This window comes from Symphodus melops, assembly GCF_947650265.1.
Source record: "Symphodus melops genome assembly, chromosome: 9".
Taxonomy (NCBI): domain Eukaryota; kingdom Metazoa; phylum Chordata; class Actinopteri; order Labriformes; family Labridae; genus Symphodus; species Symphodus melops.
The window spans coordinates 14,473,451-14,496,764 of record NC_136699.1 but is presented as its reverse complement, the minus strand read 5'-3'; the positions used below and the strand labels follow the sequence as shown (position 1 = coordinate 14,496,764).

The following is a 23,314-nucleotide window of genomic DNA, read 5'->3' as shown; positions in this document are numbered from 1 at the left end:
TGAACTCTGAACCATGAGCAATGTTCTCTGTAGTAGTGCAGATTAGATCAGTCTCTGTCAAGGAGATTCTTTGTTAAGAAAAACTGCCCTGCGATAAGATGCAGAAGAGAGACACAGAAGTGCAAATTGTTTCCCAGACTTGCTTGATAGAAAATAAGAAGGTTAGCACACTGTTCGACTCACAATGGGCAATATTTCCATCAAAAGGATCTTCTTTAGGCCATTCATAAAGTTGTTTACTGAGAGCTGAACATTGTGTTAATATTTCTTTCAATTCTGCAGTTAATACATCTTTTGTTCTGCATGTATGAATTTTGCTTGAAAACACTATGCCTAGGTTTTTTTCCTCTTGTTTGTTAACCAGCAAAAATAAGGGAACTACATCAAAGAAAGTACATTGGAGGGTTGGTTTCTAGTTTGATGCAAGAGAATTGCCCCAATTTCCGAAAGCAAGGTCATTATCATGCCATGGACCTGTTGAAAATACATCCAATATTTCAAGTAGGCTAAACATTAATGAAACCATTAGCCAGCAGGGGATTTCTGATTTGTTGAAGGCCATTCAATAAATCAAATAGCCTACATGCATTATTACAAAAAGGCCTACAGTCTTAATTAAGCTATGGTATTCCACTTTCTTGGGTCAGAACATAATGTCTAGAAAATGTAGGCTATGTTTCATTAATTAGTCTACATGAATTAAGCTGCACCCAACACTTACTATTGGACTACTACAAACAAAACATGCAGAGAAACTTCCAAGGGGCAAAACATGTGTTATTTTGTCAAATGCTTATTTTTATAATAAATTTGTTTGTAAATGTGTATTATAGAATATAGACTCATATTGGTTATTCAGTGTAAGGCAATGTTATGTTGTGGCTCATCTTCTGAACTGGCCCTGTTTTAAGTTGTCAGACCAATGTTTGTTTGTTGTATTTACTAATTTACTTTACTAATTTTACTTTACTTAATTACTCAGCTGTTATCACTGTCTGTGGTTGAATTCACAGAAGTGTCCATTCCTGCATTTTGAGTACAGATGCCAAGCAGTGAATCTTTATTTTTTTCAATCCAATTTTCTTTCTTTCTTTCTTTCTTTCTTTCTTTCTTTCTTTCTTTCTTTCTTTGCCAGAAGGTTTCTCAGGCTGAGTTGCACTGCAGACATGTCGGTTGTTCCCAGTTGTTTTCCTCCATGGCGCTAGGCGGCGCTATGACAACCAAAGACAGGTCACACTGACCGTTTACACATCCGTTTCCGGAAGGCAAAGGAGTTGCAAGCAACAACAGCCACAGACAGCTTGAGTTCATCATTAAACCCTAATATAAGAAGTGGTAAGAATTAGCTAAGTGTTTATGAATTAGAAAACTATGTTAAAGTAAACGTAGAGATCTGCTAGATTAACTTATTCTCCCCGGTTTAATAACGGCTGGTAAAGCTCGCGGTAGCAAACGGCTGACGTCCGGCCGTTTGAATCAACTCGTCCAGACCTTCAATAGTATCGTGTGTTTACGTTTTTATTTCTCATTATTAAGGTGCATTAACACGTGTAAGACCAGTTGCATTTATATCATAAAGTGCACGTGTATCGTCCCTTAAACCGAATATTAATAACCACTCAAAGTCTTCATGGGTTCATTCATTTCTCTCCCTGGTTTCAGGTCTCTAAAGATGTCGGGACTGAAGCGTCCTGCTGACCCCAGCAGTGCCTCGTCGTCCGGAGCTCCGCCTGAGAAGCGGAGGGAGCGGGAGGGAGAGGACGGAGGAGTGGGTGTCAGCGCTGGGGGGAGCACCGCGGTGGAGACGGTCATCAAACTCGGAGGAGTGTCCAACTCAGTGAGCCCTGTTTTATTGTTCATAATAATTATACATTTTTATTTATGGGCGCCTTACAACAAACCAAAGAATACATTGCAAGCAGTGTTAAAGACAAACAATAGAAAACATCAAATTAGAAATGTAAAAGGATGTAATTAGCAGTTTTAAAAACAGGAGTTTTGCAGTGAGATGTCAGAGTGAGTAGGCTTGTTTGAACAGGTTTTTGTTGAAGATGACCAGAGAGTCAATGTGTCGGATGTCAGGTGGGAGGGAGGTTTTTGTTTGCTTTCTTTGTGTGCACTTATTTATTTTTTAAAACAATTACAGGAGGAACAAGACATCAAAGCCCTCCAGGCAAAGAACAGAAAGTTGGGAGAAGCTCTTGATCTAAGACAGGTAAATGTTTTTCCTTATGTATTTGAGAACAACCATAAATAAAGTAAAAAAAAAAAAAAAAAGGGTGTACCAATGCATGTTGTTGTTCTGAGACAGTTATCTTGGTTTGCAGGTGATTGAGGATGAATTGCGAGAGCGAATTGAGAGACTGGAGACCCGTCAGGCGACTGATGATGCCAGCCTTCTGATCCTGAATAGATACTGGAACCAGGTAAATGAGCTCAGACAAGGAAGCGATAAAAACGAAAATGACTTCTTCCTCTCCTCCGAAAGCTAAAACTGTCTAAATGTTGTTTTCCATAAGTTTGATGAAAACGTCAAACTAACAATCAGGCGTAATGACCAATCAACCAGTGAGCCTGAGAAACCTCTGGCGAACGAGGGGCGGAGCTTGAAGCCAGATACTCCAGAACCCGATGGTGACTCCAACCAGGAGAGGGCAAAGGACAGAGGTAAAAGAGGCGACATGGTCATGAATTTAAAAGAAGTAACTTTCTTTTAAACATTTCACAAAATCGAACCCTGCTGTGATATTGGTTTTTATTCAGGCCACCAGGGAGAGACAACCAACTCCTTCTTAGCCACACTGGCGAGTAGCAGCAGCGAAGAGATGGAGGCTGAGCTTCAAGAGAGGGTGGAGTCCAGCCAGAAGCAGGCCAATCACGTGGTGGAGATCTATGAATGTCTGAGGAGCACGGTGGATAAACTGAAGGCAGAGCTGGACTCTGGAGCGGGTGAGAGAAAAACAGAGAGCGGGTTTGGTTTGAGAAGAACATGCCATTGCAGTAGAAACCTTTCTGAACATGAATGTTCCTAGTATTTCTAGAACATCTCAGGATAGGCTGCGTCTGTCTTCTTCTATCTACATATACACTAGACTATCTCTTATAGAGGGGAGGGGGTCTCAGGGGGGCAGGATTATGGCTGAAGCAACAGATCCTGGAGCTTTGATGATATTTTTGGCCCTTATATGAATTCAACGTGGAATCGAACATTCTCAAAGTGTCATTGAAGAGTGCTAAGCTTACAGTCTCCCCGGTCCTATGATGTAAACCACTTCACCTCTGCACACCTCTTGCATGACGGACATACAGTAGATCCAGCTCCTGGTCTTGCCTAATGACAGAATGATATTTAGTTTGGACCAAACACGTGTGTACACCCCTAAAATGTGTCTTTTCTTTCAGAGGGCAGCCTGTGGCAGGTAGCTTCCAATCTGAACTCCGTCTTGACCAGGGAGAACAAGCGGCTGCTGCAGCTGACAGAGGACCTCAAGCAAAAGTACAACCAAATGACGAGCGAGGTACAAATCAATGAATCAACCTACCTATCACTTTATTATTTAGTATCTGCCTACTTAAACATAGCTCTATATGTATATATATATATTTATCTTTATTTCTTATTTACTGCACTATAGTTCTGTTTACATCTGTTCACTACTGCATATATGTCTTGACACTTTATTCTTTTGTTGAACTTTTAGTGTAGCTGCACTGTCGTTCATGTACTGCTCGGTGGGGCTTTGACTTGCCCCCCCGGGGACAAATGAAGTGTTTGGAATTGAATTATTAACTGCTGCAGAATGTCCTCCTCCCCCTCAGCTCAGCCAACATGAACAGCTATCAGATAATTATTTGGGCAAAGATATATTTCTATTAGTTATTAAGTATGTTTAAATGCCCACTCTGTCCAGACCCGACCTTTGAGTCGTGCAGCTAACAAAGCAGACCAGCGTGTGGGAGAGCTGCAGGTTCTGATCGATGAGCTCCAGTGGGACATGGAGAAGATCCGCCGCAGAGAGAACAGACTGAATGCGCACCTGAGCGAGATCCTGGAGAGGGTACGTTAGCGTCCTCTCGCCCTCTGAATGTCTCTCCTTGTGTGTCAGTAATAGTGTTTGTCTGTTCATGTTAAAGTAACACCGTCTTCAATGATCCAGGTGAATAGTAAAGGCTATAAAGTGTGCGGAGAGGCGAGCAGCGTCTGTGGAACCATCACTATAAACAAGAGAAAGGTAGGATTGACGTTGAAAAGTTTTGATCGATGAAGAGAAAATGTTTCGTGGGGAAACCCTGACATGTTCTTAAAATCTGCAGCCGTTCTACCACTTTGCTTGAACTTACTTTTATCGTCCCTCAAGTTTGAGGAAATGAACAGCGAGATGGATGAGAGCAGGGAGCTGGCAGATAACCGCCTCATCGAGCTGCAGAAGCTCCAGCAGGACCTGCAGAATGTGCAGCAGGAGAACAACGGCATGAAGGTGGGCTGGTGTTTTGCACTCACTGTTTTATAAGGCTGCAGGAACGAGCTTTGCGTGGGCCGTATTAAAGATAGTACGGGCAACACATCCATCCAAGTGAACGGTATTCTGAGCCAAAACTTCAAAATGAAGAAAATGACATGCAGTATGGGTGCAAGGTTTGCTGTAGTAATTCGTATCAGTGACTTTAGTTATTGTATACGATAAGCAGTACTACATTTTAGCATTAAAAATGATGAAGCATACACATTTGACTGGGATTATAGAAGAATATCTGCAGCCCTGTTGTATTTTGACTGTTTACCGTATTTAAAAATGTATATTTTATAGTATTTGGGCACTTTTGCACTTTGGATTATATTTACTGCAATGATTCATCACAGAAAAACTGAGGGGGTGAAATACATCTGTAGCACCATATCATGATGCTCTTTGTTTTTGTTGAGTCTTTTTTTTTTTTGTCTCTTGCTACCATCTCTGCTTCACTTCCTTTCCTTTCTCTGCGTCCAGGCGGAGCTGATGAGTCGAGCAGAGAGCATGGTGAAAGAGACTTCTGAGTACCGCTGTCTGCAGTCGCAGTTTTCCGTTCTCTACAACGAGTCCCTGATCCTTAAGGCTCAGTTAGATGAGACGCGCGCTCGACTCAACACTACCAGAACTGCAAGGCTTCGGCAGCTGGAGCACATGGAGGTAAGTCTTTGTATTTGTGTGTGTGTGAGAAAGAGTGTGCATTTCCTTTCACATAATCAGTTTGTATTGAAAATAGATTGGCGTTAGATTAGCTGGAAAAGTGACCAGGTTGAAAAAGCAGAACCGTCACGAAAGGTTTGACATATAAATCATGTGTGGAGACTGTAACCCTTAACAAGTGACAGTAACACACAACAAACCTGAAATGTTACCGTCACTTTTTCATACTGTTTTTAAGGCACTTTAAGTCATGTCAAATGGCACCATTTCTGCTACCATTGTTTAAAAAAAAAAAAAAGCACCTGACTGGAGCATGAGCACCACCTACTGCTTATGTTGATGAACTGACACAAGTGGATTGAACTGTGCACACGTTCAACTTTTGCTCTTTGAAAACAAAACAAACATTTGAATGTGGATGTAAAACCTGGCTTGTGTCTATCTATGTGACCTCTTCCTACCCTCATCCCCTCCATGTTGCAGAATGATGAGGTGGCTCTGCAGAGGAAAGTGCGCACAGAGGTGTTCCAGCTGGAGGACACTCTGGCTCAGGTCAGGAAGGAGTACGAGATGCTGCGCATTGAGTTTGAACAGACTCTTGCTGCCAATGAGCAAGCAGGTAACTACAGCGTCCTGGTTAAAACGAGGAAGGGGAGGAGTTGTGCTGAGAAGTCGTAAGCTCAGATCAGCTCCTTGATAACAGAACTGTTTGATTTGATTTTTTTGTTCCCACCATTCTTGTTTAAATTCTTTTTCTCTGTTTCACTCCAACCATTTCTCTCTCTCAGGTCCCATCAACAGAGAGATGCGCCACTTGATCAGCACACTGCAAACGCACAACCAGCAGATGAAAGGAGAGGTGGTGAAGTACAAGATTAGGCTGAGAGAAACTCAAGCCGAACTCAATCAGGTCAGTGAAAAGGAGGTCAATAAAAAAAGTTGTTCATACACTTTCACGAGCTGAAGACAAGCAGGGCACAGCAGAAGGTTCACCTGCCGCCCCTTTTTAGGTCCGCGCTTCAAAGGGAAACGCCATCCTCCAATCTCAGTCGAGCACAGAGCTGGATGTGAAGGATGAGACGACCTCGCCTTCAAACGCAGCCATTTCCGGGGAACCTACGACCAAGTCAGAGCCTGACAACGGCTCCTCAACACCCAGCAGCACAGGTAGCAAGACCATTTTGATTATATTGTGAGAGGATAAAGAAAAATAAAATCTTTTTCTTCAGGGTTTTTAGTGCTTGTAAACATCTGAAGACATATCATGACCGTCCTGTTTGACAACTTCTCCTGAATGTTAAATCTGCAGGGGCCTCAGTGAAAACAGAGCCCGGAGTAGAACCTGAAGCAACAGTGAAAGAGGAAGAGAAAGAGGAGAAAAAGGAGAAGGATGACAAGAAAGAAAAGGATGTCATAAAGAAGGAGGAGAAAGAGCGGGAGAAGGAGAGGGAGAGGCCGACCCGCGGCGGAGGGAGTAGCGGTGCGATAAAGGAGGAGAAAGACAAGCAAGGGAGCAGCAGCCAACCCGAGGAGTCGAGCGGGGAGCGCCTGTCACTGGTTGGAGGATCAAAGAGGAAGGAGATGGAGCAGCTGAAGATTGTCAAAGCAGAACTCAAGTAAGTGTGCACGTCAAAAACTCCTTTACATAAAAATGATTCAACTAAAGAAGATACAGTTTGAAGCTCAAACAGCTGCCCCTTCAAAATGAGACCTGTCAAACCCAAATTTGATCAAAAAATAAATAGATACTTAAGTTTAGGAAAATATTGGCTTTAACCTCTGGCTGATACGATGTCAAATGTTTTTAAAGATATTCATTTTCTACACACATCACAAGTGCTCCTTGTTTAGTTCCTAGTATGAGCTGTTTTGTTTCCTTGATGCTATGGTTACTCTTAATCAGCAGCAATGACTCACACGGATTAGTCGACACAGCCAGCGTTAACAAAACAAACATCTCTGATAAATGGCTGCGAAAGCCCTGATTGTCTGCAAAACAATGTGCAGAGTTCTTACTGTGGTTTGTCTTTCTTTTTTTTCTTTTTTTTATGATGACCTCGCCTACGCAGGAAAGCCCAGGAGTCTCAGAGGGAGATGAAGCTGCTCCTGGATATGTACCGCTCGGCACCAAAGGAGCAGAGGGACAAAGTGCAGCTCATGGCTGCAGAGAAGAAGTCCAAGTCAGAGGTGGCCATACACACTGCATTCGAAAAAACAATATCACATAACCAAGCAGGTGTTCACAAGCAGGATAATATGTGATGTGCCGATTTCAGGGAGAGGATCTACGGCAGAGGCTGAGGGAGCTGGAGGAGAGAGAAAGGAGAGAGGGCAAGAAAATGGCAGACGAAGAGGCACTGAGGAAGATCCGCTCGGTGGAGGAGCAGATTGATATTCTCAATAAGAAGCTTTCAATAGCAAAACAGGTACGGTTGCTTGTCATCTTTGATTTAGCGCACTCTTTTGCTCTCTGACTTACCGTCGCCCTCCACTCCCCGCAGGAGGAGGACGCGCTCCTGAGCGAGATGGACGTGACGGGCCAGGCCTTCGAGGACATGCAGGAACAGAACATTCGACTGATGCAGCAGCTCAGGGAAAAAGACGACGCAAATTTCAAGCTGATGAGCGAGCGGATCAAGTCCAACCAGATCCACAAGCTGCTGAAAGAGGAGAAGGAGGAGCTGGCAGACCAGCTGCTCACTCTAAAAACTCAGGTGAGCTTACATAAGGTGCAATGGGAAAAAATGGGAGTTTGTGTGTACTGCTTTTGCGGCACAAACTGCCAACAATTATTGTTGGATGAAATTATTGTTCAATGAAATAGTTAATAAATATATATATATATATATATATATATATATATATATATATATATATATATATATATATATATATATATATATATATATCCTGTTCTTTTTTGACATTATCTCGTAAATCTTTTGCATTAAAAACATTCTCTGTTCATAATCATACATTTTTGTTGATTTCAGGTCGATGCCCAGCTTCAGGTGGTGCGGAAGCTGGAGGAAAAAGAGCGCCTGCTGCAGGGCACCATCAGTACTGCAGAGAGAGAGTTGGCACTGAGAACACAAGCCTTAGACATGAACAAACGCAAGGTAACACACTGTCCTGTAGTTTTGTTGCCACGGCGACGGATTGAACGTGACCTGGACAGACCACAATAGCACTGTATGTGATGTTCGGCACGAGAAGAAATATCCCATGTCTCCGTTGGTTCTCCAGGCACAGGACTCTGCGTTGCTGTCGGAGGAGGTGCGAACTCAGCTGGAGCAGGTTCAACAGAGGCTCAAGCTGGTCAGAGAGGAAGTGGTAGAGAACAGCATCTCCCGAGAGAAAGAGTCATTTAACTCCCGGAGAGCACAGGTAACAACACTCACTCATAGACGCACAGGGAGCTACTATATGCCACTTTGGGGGAGATCCATAATGTCTGCTGAGAGATGGAGGTAAACTAGTGCAGACTTGTTTTTACTCACAGCTGTTTACTTTGTTTCAGGAGGACATCTCCAAACTCAGGAGAAAGATTGAAAAGGCCAAGAAACCAGCCGAGAAAATCAGCAACGGAGACGACATCCTGAATGAGGAAATCAACGATTATAAGGTCCGTGTAACTCCAAATACGGACCACCGCCTCCTCGTTTCTTTCATCCTTCTTCAGCAAAAGCACAATGGTCCGCATTATGAGAGCTGTTTGGGAATATTCCCGTTTTGAAATGACTCACTAAAACCTCATTTCAGAGTCAGGTCTTATCGCATTATCGGGACTCACATGAACTGATATTTAGGTTTTTACCCCTCTACCTTGTTGCATAGGTCAACAAAACTAATATTTAAGTGAATGGTGCTTTTTTTTTACTTTCTAGATGAGCATTAGCCTGCACACATCAGGGTTACATCCAGCCTTCATATCACGTGTTGTGTTCTCTTCAGGATAGTTGGGTCCACGCTTTACAAACTATTCAGCTCGGGACAAAAAAAAAAAAAAGGGCTTCTCAGTTTATTGTTCAACCACTCTCTCTTTCTCCCCCCCAGGCACGTCTTACATGCCCATGCTGCAACTCTCGGGTAAAGGACGCTGTTCTGACAAAGTGCTTCCACGTCTTCTGCTTTGAGTGCGTCAAGACTCGCTACGACACACGCCAGAGAAAGTGCCCTAAGTGCAACGCCGCCTTCGGAGCGAACGACTTCCACCGCATTTACATCGGCTAAAGCTGCAGTCGTACGAACGCTCAGAGGAGGTTCGACTCACCACTCTGAACATGGGAGTCCTCTTCTGCTGCGTGTACAGGACACTATCGGTGTGATATCCAAGAGCTGACGGTGACGCTCTGAACTTAACACTTTGAAATAAATTCCTTGACAGTGACTGAATCCTTTTTCTTCATCCAGTATTCAACACTTCACTGTGTTTTTTCAGAACCGGTACAGGAAGTTTGAGTGACGCTAGATTCTGCAAATTCATCACATTCCATGTGTGTATGATTTCTTTGTGTATGTTTGGTAGAAAACAAGCAATTTAACAAGCCAGCATGCTAATAAAAGATGAGAACAGTAAGAAAAAAAAGTGTAGGGTGTTTGTGTTATATTAATGTGTTGTACATACTGTTTGTCATTAGTGTCCTGTTTTTTCATTTTAAAGCTGCCTTTTAACCCAACTATCTAAAATCTGAACGCTTTGTAATTGTTGCTCTTCTTGTTATTAAACAGACATCTTAAGAGAAAATGTCGCTACTTGTTAATTTTACACAATGTAAAAAAAAAAAAAAATTTGCTACATTTAATCTGGAGGACACAAATTACACTTCATGTCCCAGAGTGCAAATCTGTGTTCATCCGTGTGCAGAGCTCCCTCCTCTTCCTCCCCCTCCCCTGAAGATGTAAACGTGTTTGCACACTGGAAACTGTCGGTGGAAACGCTGGAAGGAAGGGAGTGTCATGCGAGAGCAGCGACAGGGAAATTTTTTTTTTTGAACGCTGAGCCATAAAATTCCATCGCAGGCGTCTGAGAGACACGGAGAGGAGAAAAGAAAAGGGAGCAGCAGGGTTGATCGGCGTGGAGCTCAGGGCTGCATAAGAGGCTTTAAGGGGGAATCGTGCTCGGCTCAGTGCCACCGAGAAAATATTTCTATATATTTTTTACCTTTTTTTCCCCGCTTTCTTTACGCGCAGAGAATCTAACTTTTGGACGCCCTCGTTTGCGCTTTTACCTTTTTCCACTTTGCTGCGTCTTTTTTGTGCGTCTCGCTTTGACAATCACACATGTCCACGCTATTGGATCAAAGCCTTTAAACAGTTTCCTACCAAATATAGACACTGCAGTGTCCTTGACGGAGCGGATCGGTGCCAAAGTTTAAAATTAAATTCTCAGACTATTTTGAGTCATCGGGTTGGTTTTAACAACACGATTTGTCTTATTTCTTATTTGGATACGAACATCCTGTAGTTGATCTGCTGACGCTGCCTGGTGCATTTTCTGTCTGAAAAGCAGCGTGTTGCATTGAAAGCGCTCTGACTGCTCTCAACAGAAGCCATTTTTAAGTCTTTGGGGGTTTTCTGTCTGTAGTCGTTGAAGCAGCACGACCATCTCCGGACTGTTACATTAACCTGTGCACCTATACTTTTTTTTAAAGCACTTTTTTCATTGTTCTCACATTTCAAACAATGACTCTCCGTGCGTCTGGGCGCGTTGGATGTACCATGGCTCGCCTACTGTTGGTGCTCGGGTTGGCGGTAGTTTTGGCTGGAGCTGAAGCTGAGCAGACTAAGCAGACTGAGGGGAGTCCACCGGCCGTCACCCTCGGGACTCTGATCACCGGGACCTGTCAGGAGGTGCAGCGATACGCGGAGTCCGTGCTGGGGAGCGGAGTGATCCGATCAGTGGCTGAGGTACGATGAGGAGATGCACTAAAAGCACCGAGAGGTGGCTTATTCTCTTTTCCTATCTTACTGGCTGTTTGGTCTAACTTCACTGTTTTCTCAATCAATAGCCTGCCAATCACTAATTTTCAACTTCCAACCCTCTCATCTCTCTCCAATATGTCCTCACCCCTCACACACATTCCTGTCCCCCATGCACCTCAACTTGTTAATCTCTCCCCTGATCCCCTCATCTTCTCTGCCCTCGTTTCGTGTCTTCTTATATCCATGCATCACTCCCCTCACCCACACACACACACACTTTTCCGTATCCCTGCTTCCACTCCTGCTGTGGCTCCCTTTTCCCCAGAGTGCAGTGTTGTTTCTTGAGTCATATCTGGGTGAGGAAAACGTCTATACGGTGGCCATGGTAAGAAATAAAACAACCTCCTGGGTGTCTCCATCTAGCCTGCCCTGAGTCCTCTCATGTGGTTTTTGTTCTAGCTCATGTCACAAAGGTAGAAGCATGGCAGTGGTCTGTACAGTGGTGTTTGCATGAGAGGCCACAGCAACTTCCAATGTGTGAGCTTGTAGTGATACGAGTCTGTTTTAGTGTTGAAAACTTGACAGATGTTCAACTTGACTCCATTGGTAGGTGTGCATGCAAAGCATAGGGTGTTTACATAATGTATGTAAGCAAAAATGATGTTTTACAACTCTCAGAACTGAAAGTTAGTTAGTTCAAGCGAGATTTTAAAACGTTCTTTCAGGAATTTCTCTTGAGTTGTTGGGCAAAAGAAAGTAATACAATAAAAAGTGTTCTTCTCTGTAACAGATAAACATTTCTTTTAGCTGCCTGTGAGCCTTTCCATCGTGTTCCTGTGAGCCATCATTACAGTTTTTGATCGTTTTTGATCCAGCACTTAAAAAAAATTGTTTTGGATTTTCCCCTCTGCATTTGTCTTCACAGTGCAGTGCTTAGTAAGTTTGGAAATGTTAAATTAAATGGCAGCAACAAGTTCATATAGGTTAATGTGCCTGAATAGCTCAGAGCAAGTCAAACAGAAGTGTGTCATTAAAGTTCCCGTGTTGTGCGGCCAAATTGAATGTGATCAGTCCAAATTTAAAATATTCACATACGATTAGTTTGGTAATGGAGCCTGAATATGTATATATATCGATGTGATTAAGTGTATATGTTCAGATGATTGACACGTAGTGACAGATGCTCGAGTCTTGCTTGGACATACTGCACTGTTCTCACTTATGTGTCGCTGTGTAGCCCAACAGGTGCAGATAAGAAACTTGTCCAGCTCACTGGGCTACCCTTGACCTCGCTCTGACAAGGCTACACAGTGACTGAACGTGTGTTTTGTGATTTCGGGGGGTTGGTGACGGTGCCTGTACAGGAATAGAGAGGGTCACCATCCAGCTGTCACTTGCATGCACAGCTGTTTGTCCAAGTCGACAATGCAGCACTGCTTCTGTCTTGAGGCGCAGCTTGAAGAGACTTGTGTTCAACTCATCATCGAGTTTTTATTACAAAGTAGTCTTGCTGCTTATGTAAAATATAATTATCAGTTATAGTTTTTTATGTGCTGTATGTGACCCTGCATAAGGACTGTGATCATACGTCTGTGTCGCCTGTGAACTGTATGTGTATCTCCTCTCTGCATGGTTGTTAATGTGATCAGAATGCTGCCTCTCTTCATTGTTACTCTGTATGATAACAATGTCTCTCCGCTACGCCACAGTTCTTCGAGATGGTGATCCGATTCCTGGCTGAAGGAGCAGCCAGCGGCCTGAACGTCATCGCCGTGTACGTCACAGAGATCCTCAGGGTCACAGGAGTCGATGGTGGGTACCAAGATGGACGCTGTGTATGTGTTCGTTGAGGGCTTCTCTGCACGCCTTACTTTTTACTTCCTGTATGTGCAGCCTTGCAGAAAGTAAGACGAGATGTGTGGCAATGATAGTTTGAAGCGCCAGGAAAAATATGCAGACTTGCCTCTCCCTCAAGGAATTTATCTGCCACGCCTTTTTCAGTGTTTGTGATTGCTACTTAAGCTTTCAGTGTAACAAAAAGGTATTGTCAAGCTTCATTCTTACTAAAAAAAATAGCTTAACCTGGATTTCCTCCCTCCACAGCTTCAGTGACCTTGCCCCGCTTCACTCCAGAAGGTGTGGCTGCCATCGCCCAGTGGGGTCTTTTAGCCCTCATTGGCTATTGGGTGCTGAACATCGTTCTCCGTTTGTTTCTCTGCGTGGCAAAGCGGGTGTTCTGGGTGGTGAGAACCGTTTTGGCTCTGTGGCTTTTCGGACTGATTGTGACGGACAAGACTGCCGGCGCGGACACCACGGCGGTGCGAGTCGGTGGCTTGGTGCTGGGATGCGTCGTGTTGACTCTGCTCACTTCGGGATCTGAAAACACTTGCACAGTGGAGCACAGGCTGAACAACCTGGAGGGCCGAGTGAAGGCCGTGGAGAAGAAGAAAGCAGAGAAGTGACCGGAGGGGGTGGAGAGAAGGGATTTCAAAATGGACAACGGTGATGGTTATGTTGGATAAGAAAACAGTAACACTGATGGTTTCTGTACGTGTGTCATACTATCATTGGAAATAAAGTAACCTAAGGGATTTGTAATCAGAAATTCTCCTTTGTTTGCCTTTAGAAATGCCAAATGTTTACAGCACATGGTATATTTTTACTGGTAATAACTGCTAAAACTGACAAAGGTATTACAAAGTTGAAATTGCAATAGCAGAGCTCAGAGAAACTGTCCTGCATTTTCTTCCAGAACTGCGTGCACCAAAAATAGAAAGATTCAAAAAAAAAAAAAAAAAAAAAAAAAAACCCTCCATGATCAAAACAAAACCAGAAAATAAATCTTTCAATCGTCGTGCCAATGCTGACATGGTAAAAATCTCACGTGCTGCTATTCACATTTGTAGTTGCACGATTTGAAACTGGTGGAAGTGAAACTCGTCATTTACAAAAGTACTATTCAATTCCAAACTTTGACCTGCTTGTGGAAAAGAAAAAAACAAGATCTTTAAGACAAATCCTCTCCTCCTAGGAACTCTTATGGGTTCTATATTTGATTAAAATCAGACGTACTCAAAGCAGAAGACATGGAAGAAGTTTGTCATAACAGCGTCCTTTACCTGAGAGTTGTAGAAATGTAGTGGGAGTTTGCCTTTTAGGCTTCATCCTGAAAATAAATCCAGTGTCAAGCAGTAAATGTTATTTTTGATTTTTTTTTTTCAGTTCTCAACACAAGTGTATCTTTGCCCAGGCTGACTGATGGACATGGTCTCTTCAGTCCACTGTGCCTCATTCGTTCTCTGCTGCTCAGTCAGCTGGAAGTTTTTTGATCCTCTCGGTTGACACTAATGATCCTCGCCCCGACTGTCACTTCGGTCAAGTGGAACAACCAGACCTGAGAGCCAGAGTGATCAGCCCCACTAGCTCACCCTGCAGCAGCACCAACTGGGTCACAAGTGAAACCACAATGAAACAAACTGTGTCAACATCTCCAAGCATTTTCCATCAGACATCAAAATTACTTAATGATGCTTTTGCTTGTGGCCTAAAAATTGCAGAGGATTCTGTTGTGACTACAGCAGCTCCTCTCAGCTCTGCAGAGTTTTATAACTCCACTGTTTTTCCAGCCCACACATTTACTGTTTTGTTTTCCTCTCACAGAAGGCTCTTTGCGCTGAAGAGAAGGGCTGCTTCAAATGAAAAGCTTTTGAAAGCAATTGGTGTACATAAGGAGATAAAGATCTGCATACATGTTTTACATGTATTCATCATGTGGCTCAGAACAAAGACAAAATAAACAAAGTTGCTCCGGGTCTATTTAATGTGTAAATGAGCAGCTGTTTGCTACTGGATTAGCTTAAAAGAAGGGAAAAAATAGTTGAGCTGGAAAATGTCACGAAATGACAAAAAAACTAAACGTAAAAAACACGTATAAAATCAGAAATCCTGGATTTATGTGTGCATGTCTGTACAAGTCAAATCCACAGTAGTGGTTAATTACAGTTACATTCTTTCTAATCAAATATCTTTATCGAACCTTCTAAAAGAAACGGTGGAAAAAGTGTTCTTTATTTCATTATGTAATTTCCAAATACAAATCCTGCGGCTCCTCTGACTCACGAGATTCAGATTCACAAGACTAAAGCTTGGAGTTAAGTTGAATAGGGATTATTATGTTTGAAACCATCACACGGTTTAGCAGTGAAGAATGACGTTCCAAGGTGCTTAAAGTTTTCTTCTGCTGGTTTGATAAAAAAGGGACTGAATGCAAACTAACCTTAAACCCCCTGATCTGTTTCACGTTTAAATAAAAGTCGAAGTCTTTAGATTTTTCTCAGCCATGGTAACATCTGCTCTGCTGAGTTTCTTCTGTGGACCGGTTGGTATGGTGGGAAAGAATTACTACGCTTGAAGGAGCTTTTGGCTGTGTGGTAACGCGTTGGATGGGCGGAGCCTGTAGTGATGTCAGAAAGAACGACAAGAACATTGTTTTATTCTAAAAAAAGAGAGTGGAACATTTACAAACGTATATAGACAGGTTTAATAAGTATTAATGTCACTGACACACAGTCTGAATACACAAAGATTCATACAGAAAGAGCCGATATAAAACGGTTCACAAACACATTTGATCATCTTTTAAACATGGTTCTAGTCAATGCTGAGGACATGCAGTTTAAAACGTTCGAAAAGTAAAATCTACAATAAAAAACAAACATCTTTAACACACATATACAGTGTGTGTATATATATATGATATGATAAATGATAATGATAAAAGTGAAACTTGTGGAAATAAGAACATTGCAGCTGTATTTGAGTATATGGCTTTAATGTGTCTATGTGACACATTTATGTTAACTAATAGATAGTAAGGCATCCTGTTGGTGTGTAAAATGCACTGGTGATACTTCCTAGCTGACATACAATCACTATGATAGCTTTAAACATGTTTGATCGGATTCTCCTGAGAAGCTGAACTTGTGTCATTTCGAATTGACACGATCCCCTAATCTAAACAAAAAGGTCTGGAAGAGTTTAAGCACCTTTAAGTTTGTACACTCATTAAAAATGTTAACAGTCTGCAGTAATGACTCAACACCGTACAAGAACTGCATGTAAAAACAATTCATTCAGTGCAATGAGATGCTACTGAGATTATTAAAAAGCTGGAGGCTTTCACTCAGTAGCATGAGGTAGAAACTGAAGTCATTCTTTTTCACCTGAGGCTGATGCTTTGATCCTTTGGCAGTCTCAAGGCTTGACCGACATGTGCTGTTTGAAGGCGTATAGCTACATGTATATTCATCAAAATGAATGGGACTGACTCAGGTTAAAACATTAAAACACATCATAATGTGTCTGTGTCGGGTCCCACAAAATGATATAATTAGCAGGCTTATGAGCCCTTTTCTTTTGAAATGCCCTCGATGAGAGGTTTATGACACACATAATATCAATCTGATTCCTGAACGATGAATCTGGAGATAAAGCTTGCAGCTAACTAGCGTAGCATACACACTGCAAACAGGGGGCTTCAGCAGAAGTTGAGTTTGTCCGAAGTATAAACATCAGAGAAAGTTGAGTTTGAACTTAGTGGGAAGGCCGTGGGGAAGGAGAGTTCAAACCGTGGCTCGGGGTCCTCTGAGGGGACGGGGAAAGTCGGAGCGCCTGGCTGCTCTGCCGGAGCTGAATCCTAAAAGAAAAGACATTTAGTGAGTGTCAGCTTCAGATTCTCTTCTTAATGAACCACCGGAAGAATTTGCTTTTTTGTTGCGTCATAGAGAACATGCACGTCATGTTACCACTCGAGATATTTTGACACATCAAGTCCAACAGTTTTCTTTCTTAGTTGGTGGTAGTGACATGATGCATAAAGAGAAATAGTATCAAATCCATGACTTGTATTATCATGTACTATGATTAACAGATATTATGTTAAACCTGGTTTTACAAGTGGCTTCCCCATTTGTCTGTCATGGTATTCACACAAACAAACCCTTTTTCACACAGCTTGGCTCAACTGAAACACAGTATCAAGAACAGAGCAGAGTAGAACAAACTGCTGCTGCTTACATTAATGCCAAAGGTAACGTGTGTGTGTGTGTGTGTGTGTATTTTCTGAATGATCAGCTCATACCTCAGAATACGCTGGGGGCAAACTCACAGAGGGCGGATTGTGTATCTGTCAAATGAAGAAACAGGTAACATGTTAGAAGAGGACAGAAAGGAGGTAATCAACAGGAAGTTATTTCAACAACAGGCGGCACGATCACTCACCAGCGGGACGCTCGGATTATATGAAGGCACTGTGGGGTGGAGCGTCTGAGAGGGCCGACTGAGCTGCACTGTTCTCTGTCCTACAGGCTCACTGTCATACTGCAGTTTGAATGAAAGACAACAACAATCAGTGTGAATGACTTGAACAGCTGGATTCTTAGTTTATGTATTTGCACGAACACTCTAAAGAAGCTTGAACGCCAAATTGATTAAGGGTACCTGATGGTAATGAGCAGTAGGTTCCTGATCAGGACTCTCAGACACGTTCTTCTTAGAGCTGCGTTTCCGACAGAAACAGCGGCGTAGGGTGCAGCAACAGGAACCGATAACAAGAATGGAAATGCCACAGCCAATACCAATGTAGGAATTAAACTCAGGCGGTTGTTTTTCAGCTGGAGAATGGGTAGAAAATGTATCAGAAACCATCTTTAAGGATGCAACCCTTTTCATGACTTTTCAAAAATTAAATAAAGATCTCTTATTTTCTCATCTGTCAGTGTTTCTTTCGAACATGTTACCTATCTTTAAGTATCAGAGCCGAAGAAGAAACACTGTGTGAACAAGTAAGTAACAGTTTAGGAAAATCTATAAATCGTTTGTCTTGTAAAATCAGAAGCTAATAAACAAAACAGAAGATTTCTGACAAAGATGCATGAGTTCATGTAAGTTACTTACGTTCTACATCCACAAACTCCACTACGGCCAAGTCACCATGCAGATCTCTGGTCTCAAAGCGCCCGGTGCATGACGACCGCATGTAGTTTTTTGAAAGTCCACATGGATAAAAAAAGCCAAGCCCATCACAATCCTGGTCGTCAAAATGATCCAGCAGCCTGCCTTCACGAACTATCTGACTCTCATATCCACCATCTGGGATGAAGTAAATGTTGCAGGAGGCTGGTTCCAGGTCAAATGTAAAGTCGAAGTAAAGGCCAGAAGGTAGTGAGTTGTATCTTTTGTTTTCTGAAAGACAAAAAAAAAAAAAAAAAAAGTACAGAGGAGTTTTAAAATGATTCTTCAAACTAAATCACAAACAGCTCATCCCGGCTAGTTTTCTTTTATTTTCTTCACGATTGTCTTTCACAGCTTACATCCTCATTTTGAGAGCCATGCTCATGAGCTTTCATGGTGAGACTTAAATGAGACGTCATCACCAAAAACTCATCTGATGCACAACACCCTGTTTGCTACTGTTGACCGGTTAACAAACCCTGCTGTGTCAGAAGCACCTGGACTTTGTTCTAGCAGGCCTGCGATAACTTTGCCACCTTCTTTACAGAACTACATTCAGAAAAGTAGACAAGCAGTCAGTACCTCCTCAAAAGGTCAGGATCTGTAATCTGTCCATTCAAAACCAATTTACTCATACTAACTATTACTGACTTATCAATATAATAATTCACTCACTAAATTCATTCTCCTGGTTTGATATTCTACCGAAAGAAATGACACAAAGTATCATAAGGTCAGATTGTTAACATGTGTCTTTTCTCAGGCGCCTAAGTACATTATTCAAATGTTTTAATTTGTTCAGAAATGTGATTAACATTAGTGTTGACACTTACAAATACAACCCTTTTGTCTTGATCCATAACGGTCATGTTGCCATGAAAACGAGATGGATGTACGTAAAAAAAAAAAAAAAATCAAATAAGAAAACAACGTCTGATAAAAAGTAGGAAGAGGAAAAGAAATGAGACAAGTTAAAGGGATACTTCACCCATTTGCATGAAGCTGTGTATCATTAGAAACATGGTAGTAGTGTTGAATGGTCGTGAATCCAGCCCTCATTTTGCCCTGAGACGAGAAAAATATGTTTTTCTTTGCTTGAAAGTTTTGTTCATGTGATGCAAAAAGCGTCATATTGCATCACATGAAGAAAACTTCCAGGCAAAGAAATACATATTTTTCTCGTCTCAGGGCAAAATGAGGGCTGGATTCACGACCATTCAACACTACTACCATGTTTCTAATGATACACAGCTTCATGCAAATGGGTGAAGTATCCCTTTAAAGAGCTAAGATTGATCCTCACCAGTGACTACCAGGGTGTTGGTAGAAAGTACGATCTGATCTTTGTCTTTCATTGTGTAGGTGCCGCTGTCTCTCCGGTTTACTTTCTCTATCTTAAAGTAAGAACGCACCACCTTGTGTCGAGAACTGACTGCAGACCCATCCTGATTCCACACGATTGTCACATCTTGGCTGTTCTCTCCCATGAACTCAATGGATTTAGTCTTTCTCGGCATCCATGTACTGTATGCGTCCCCGTACTCTTTCTCCTCATATGAGAAACCTAGAGACAGAAGAAAAAAAAAACCCACTGATACCAACCCTGTGAATACATGTTAACATTTCCTGATATGCATGTTAGATTTCAGCATAGTTGATCGCTCAAGTGCGACTTAAACACATGAAACATTTTAATTTAATTCTTAATAGGTATAAAGGAGCATTTTGGATGAATGTATTAGAGTATTTTTAACAGGAATTAACTTGACCCCAAACATGCTAATGTGTTGGCTTATAGACCCATGTGTTAAGAACCCTTCTTAACACCTGTAGGCCTATTCTAGATGATATAAAGTGTTTGTATATATGGTTTAAATATTACATTCAGCCAAAACAAGCATATTTTTGAAGTCAGACACAGTGGTCGCTCAAAAAATCTACAGTGACTTCTAACCTTTACCACACAGACGTAACAAGTGTGTGCGGATGTGGTTGTGATTGTAGTTGCGTGTTGTTGTTTTGTTTTGGGTTTTTTTTTTTTGTTACCTTAAATTGTCGTTGGGTACCTTAGCAGCAGGGATAAGAAACAGATTTGCACATTTTGTAATAACTGATGTTTTTATGTAATTTTCCATGTACTGTCTATGCAGACATTAGCCAACATTTTCTACCTTTATTATCAATGTGATTTGTTTCTCCATTATTAATAAGTTCCATTCAAACATTTCAAAATGGGCTATATCTCTCAACCATAGCTTTTTCATTGTAAACGTTATAACTGAGAGATAATAGTTTGAGTTTGACCTCTGTATTTAATGCATTGAATCACATTTAGACTTATGTTTGTTCTTCTTTTTCCATCACCCTTGCAGCATTGTCACAAGTAGAGTTAAACTGTTACCGATTGACATTTAAAAAAAGAGCAAACGTTTTATTGCAGTCTGGGGTGATGTTAGAAAGTTTGAAATGGAGAAATGCTGTTGCAGGACTTACCCTATGCAAACCACAAAAGGACTGGATGGGTTTATTTCATAGTTTGTGGTCAGTAGACACTCAGGTTAAACCAGATGTATGTTTAAAAACACTGTAAAAGTGGATTTTTGATAATGTGTCCCCTTCAAATGAAGCTGTAGGCTACTCCACAATACTTAAACTGCAGAGCAACATGTTGGGCTTCAATCAGGCTACCTCAGATTGGGAATAATTACTCAATACATGTTATTGTATATTTTGTAAAGTAAAGGGTAACATTATAAAAAGCATAATTAATAATGCATTAATGTGGGCAAACTGACCAAGGAGACGCTGGTCAGAGACGTTTTTAATATAACAACTGAATATGTTACTAGTTTATGAACAATGTCTCTAAAATACTTCATGAAATGTGCACTCTAAAGTAGCTGTATGTTACTCTTACTCACCCTTTGTAAAAAAGATTCCCAGCAACAACAACACTATCATTTGTCCCGTCATTGTAAACACACAGTGTGAACCGCCCTCGACCAGTCACAAGCACGACACGTTTGTAGTTTATCAAGACTTTACCAACAACATGTTCTTTACTGTACGCACAATAATAACGCCTCACTTCAACGAAACAGTTATAATTGTAGAAATAAATCTTTCAGGAAGTAAACGTAGTGAAGACCTCGCTGCAGCAGGGCGGATGGTTCTCACGATGAGTTCAGGGACGGTAGGAAATCCTTCTTTAAAAGTGCCTGTAAAAGTAGCAAGCAGTTTTAAAATTGTAAAAAAAAAAATCACCTTTATTGCTTTTTTCCCCCTCACTGACAAAACCGAATACTAAACATGTGCACAATAGCCTTCTTTGTATTCACAATCATGATTTCAGATATCCAGGACACTTTGAAGGACAAATGACGTCACTACGGCCGTTATGTAGCTGGAGCCTATCAGTCTTTTTTTAGATTTTTTCGGTCTTTTATTTTTCGATGTTTTTCGCGTCATTCTTCCTATCCAGAACAAACATGCTGGTATTTAATAATGGATAGGCCTAAGACGATTTTATTTTGGATATCTGGAATGATTCTTTTTTATTTAAAATATCCATACTGTCCTAGGAAGAATGTCATTGCTTATATTTACAGCTTATTTTAACGAAGAAGAATTACATACAGATATCTCTACTGTATAATATTGTTTATGTCTTGTGTATTCTTTATGTCTGGCTTTTGAATGTCATGACCAACTGTGAAGTGCCCCATCTCTGTTATAACTTTATGTAGATTCAAAAGGGAAAAGTTGAAACCGAAAATATACGTAGGCCTATTATCCCCATCATCATGTCAGTATGTTACTTAGAAAAAGACCCGAAATCAGCAACAGGCTATTTCTTCATTCAGGATCACCATGAGGAAGGCTGAACATGTAGCACACATGACAAGACACAGTGGGAAGGCAGGAGTGTAATTATTTTTATATAACTTTAAGATGACTTTCTACACTTGTAAGTCACATTTAGATTTTTCTTTTGGACAAAGCTTCATGTGCTCTCTTTTAGGGTGGCCTTGAATTTCAAAGATCAGTTTCTTAACCATTCTTATGGTTTGATACCAACTTAAGTCTAACTGAAAAAAATAAGATACTGTAAATGGTATAGACTTGAATGAGCCTAACATGTTTGAAAGTCAGATAAATAATCCCTCATTAAGGTTCTTGTTATTTAACTTAAAACAAGTTTTTTTTTTCAATATACATTGTTTCCCCACAAAATGTGAAAGTCATTATGTCAACCATTTACTTTTAATGCAGATAGCTATTTGCCTCAAAAAACATTACATTAATTTAACATCAAAGTGGTTTAAAAGACGAGTTGACAAACATAGATTTCAACATAAATAAAAAGAAATATACACTAAGATACAAAGTGCAGAAATAATCAAAGTATCACTTCTCATATACATCAGTCAATCTTTATTTGACATACATCCAATACAATGATGAAAGCCAATCAGACATGCTTATAAATAAATATTTAGGCACAGTATACTGTTCAAAACAACCATATAAAAATGTGTATGAAATAAAGATGAGAGTAGCTTTTTTCTGAGAGGTAGTGCTTAATAGGGATGCAAAGTTGAATCATGAAATCCTGATAAATAAATTCAAAGGTGTCCAATTCACATTGGTACTCTGAAAAATGAGTCGGATAATATCGTAAGCGTCAGAAGCTACAGAGCAAGAGTGTGAAATTGAGGATGCACCACTGTCTTTTAAATCAAAGGTGTGAAGGCATTGTGGCTTACCCCAGACAGAAAATGAAAGAAGTGTGAGGATAATAGACAAGAGAAAACTGTGTGCAAATATTGCAAGAAGACAGGGAACTACACAAACAACATGATGCAGCATTTAATCGACAGCACAATAGGAAGATCCAATCACCTCCCCTTGTTGAGAGAAAGAAAATACATTAAAAGGCCAAACCACACTAACCTGTGGATTTGCAGACCCTATAGGAATCTATTTCACTCATAATTTGTCTCCACTCTCATGTTGTAAAATAAAAAGTGAGAGCAGTTGTGAACCCAGTACTGTGAATCTTATCTTGAGTTCAGTGAATGTTTACATTCTGAGTGCTGAGGTAACTTTGACTCCAGTTTGATATATAAACACTTCAAACATCTACAGCTCAAAACTACAGTATAGTAACTGAGAACATTTTCATTGTTTTTGTTCCTGAGAAAATGGAG

The 23,314-nt window shown here is 41.1% G+C and overlaps 3 protein-coding genes across 7 annotated transcripts; 2 read left to right on the top strand and 1 right to left on the bottom strand.

Annotated features, from left to right (window-relative positions):
• The first annotated feature begins 1,212 nt into the window (after positions 1 to 1,212).
• On the top strand, positions 1,213 to 9,558 carry rnf20 (ring finger protein 20, E3 ubiquitin protein ligase). Of its 4 annotated transcripts, none has more exons than XM_079352595.1 (22): positions 1,213 to 1,335; positions 1,663 to 1,837; positions 2,147 to 2,215; positions 2,328 to 2,426; positions 2,520 to 2,667; positions 2,764 to 2,949; positions 3,403 to 3,518; positions 3,912 to 4,058; positions 4,158 to 4,232; positions 4,359 to 4,478; positions 4,989 to 5,168; positions 5,652 to 5,787; positions 5,957 to 6,078; positions 6,179 to 6,335; positions 6,478 to 6,784; positions 7,238 to 7,355; positions 7,445 to 7,594; positions 7,670 to 7,882; positions 8,162 to 8,287; positions 8,415 to 8,555; positions 8,689 to 8,793; positions 9,225 to 9,558. In XM_079352595.1, the coding sequence occupies exons 2-22, from the start codon at positions 1,673 to 1,675 to the stop codon at positions 9,399 to 9,401; spliced, it is 3,057 nt and encodes a 1,018-aa protein (XP_079208721.1). In that variant the 5' UTR covers positions 1,213 to 1,335; positions 1,663 to 1,672; the 3' UTR covers positions 9,402 to 9,558. The 4 variants fall into 4 exon arrangements, with proteins under 4 accessions (XP_079208721.1, XP_079208724.1, XP_079208723.1 ...); XM_079352598.1 differs by lacking the exon at positions 1,213 to 1,335 and adding an exon at positions 1,343 to 1,504; XM_079352597.1 differs by lacking the exon at positions 1,213 to 1,335 and adding an exon at positions 1,343 to 1,536.
• A 461-nt stretch (positions 9,559 to 10,019) lies between these two features.
• On the top strand, positions 10,020 to 13,698 carry LOC306829525 (uncharacterized protein). Of its 2 annotated transcripts, XM_079352601.1 has the most exons (4): positions 10,020 to 11,078; positions 11,419 to 11,478; positions 12,803 to 12,905; positions 13,197 to 13,698. In XM_079352601.1, the coding sequence occupies exons 1-4, from the start codon at positions 10,854 to 10,856 to the stop codon at positions 13,553 to 13,555; spliced, it is 747 nt and encodes a 248-aa protein (XP_079208727.1). In that variant the 5' UTR covers positions 10,020 to 10,853; the 3' UTR covers positions 13,556 to 13,698. The 2 variants fall into 2 exon arrangements, with proteins under 2 accessions (XP_079208727.1, XP_079208728.1); XM_079352602.1 differs by lacking the exon at positions 11,419 to 11,478 and having other exon boundaries at positions 10,022 to 11,078.
• A 1,870-nt stretch (positions 13,699 to 15,568) lies between these two features.
• LOC306829114 (uncharacterized protein) lies at positions 15,569 to 21,267 on the bottom strand. The gene is made up of 7 exons (XM_079351989.1): positions 21,026 to 21,267; positions 19,408 to 19,668; positions 18,048 to 18,335; positions 17,592 to 17,764; positions 17,373 to 17,471; positions 17,233 to 17,277; positions 15,569 to 16,788 (listed from the first exon to the last, which is right to left on the bottom strand). Exons 1-7 carry the CDS (start codon positions 21,075 to 21,077, stop codon positions 16,630 to 16,632), a joined length of 1,077 nt encoding a protein of 358 aa, XP_079208115.1. The 5' UTR covers positions 21,078 to 21,267; the 3' UTR covers positions 15,569 to 16,629.
• Positions 21,268 to 23,314: the final 2,047 nt, after the last annotated feature.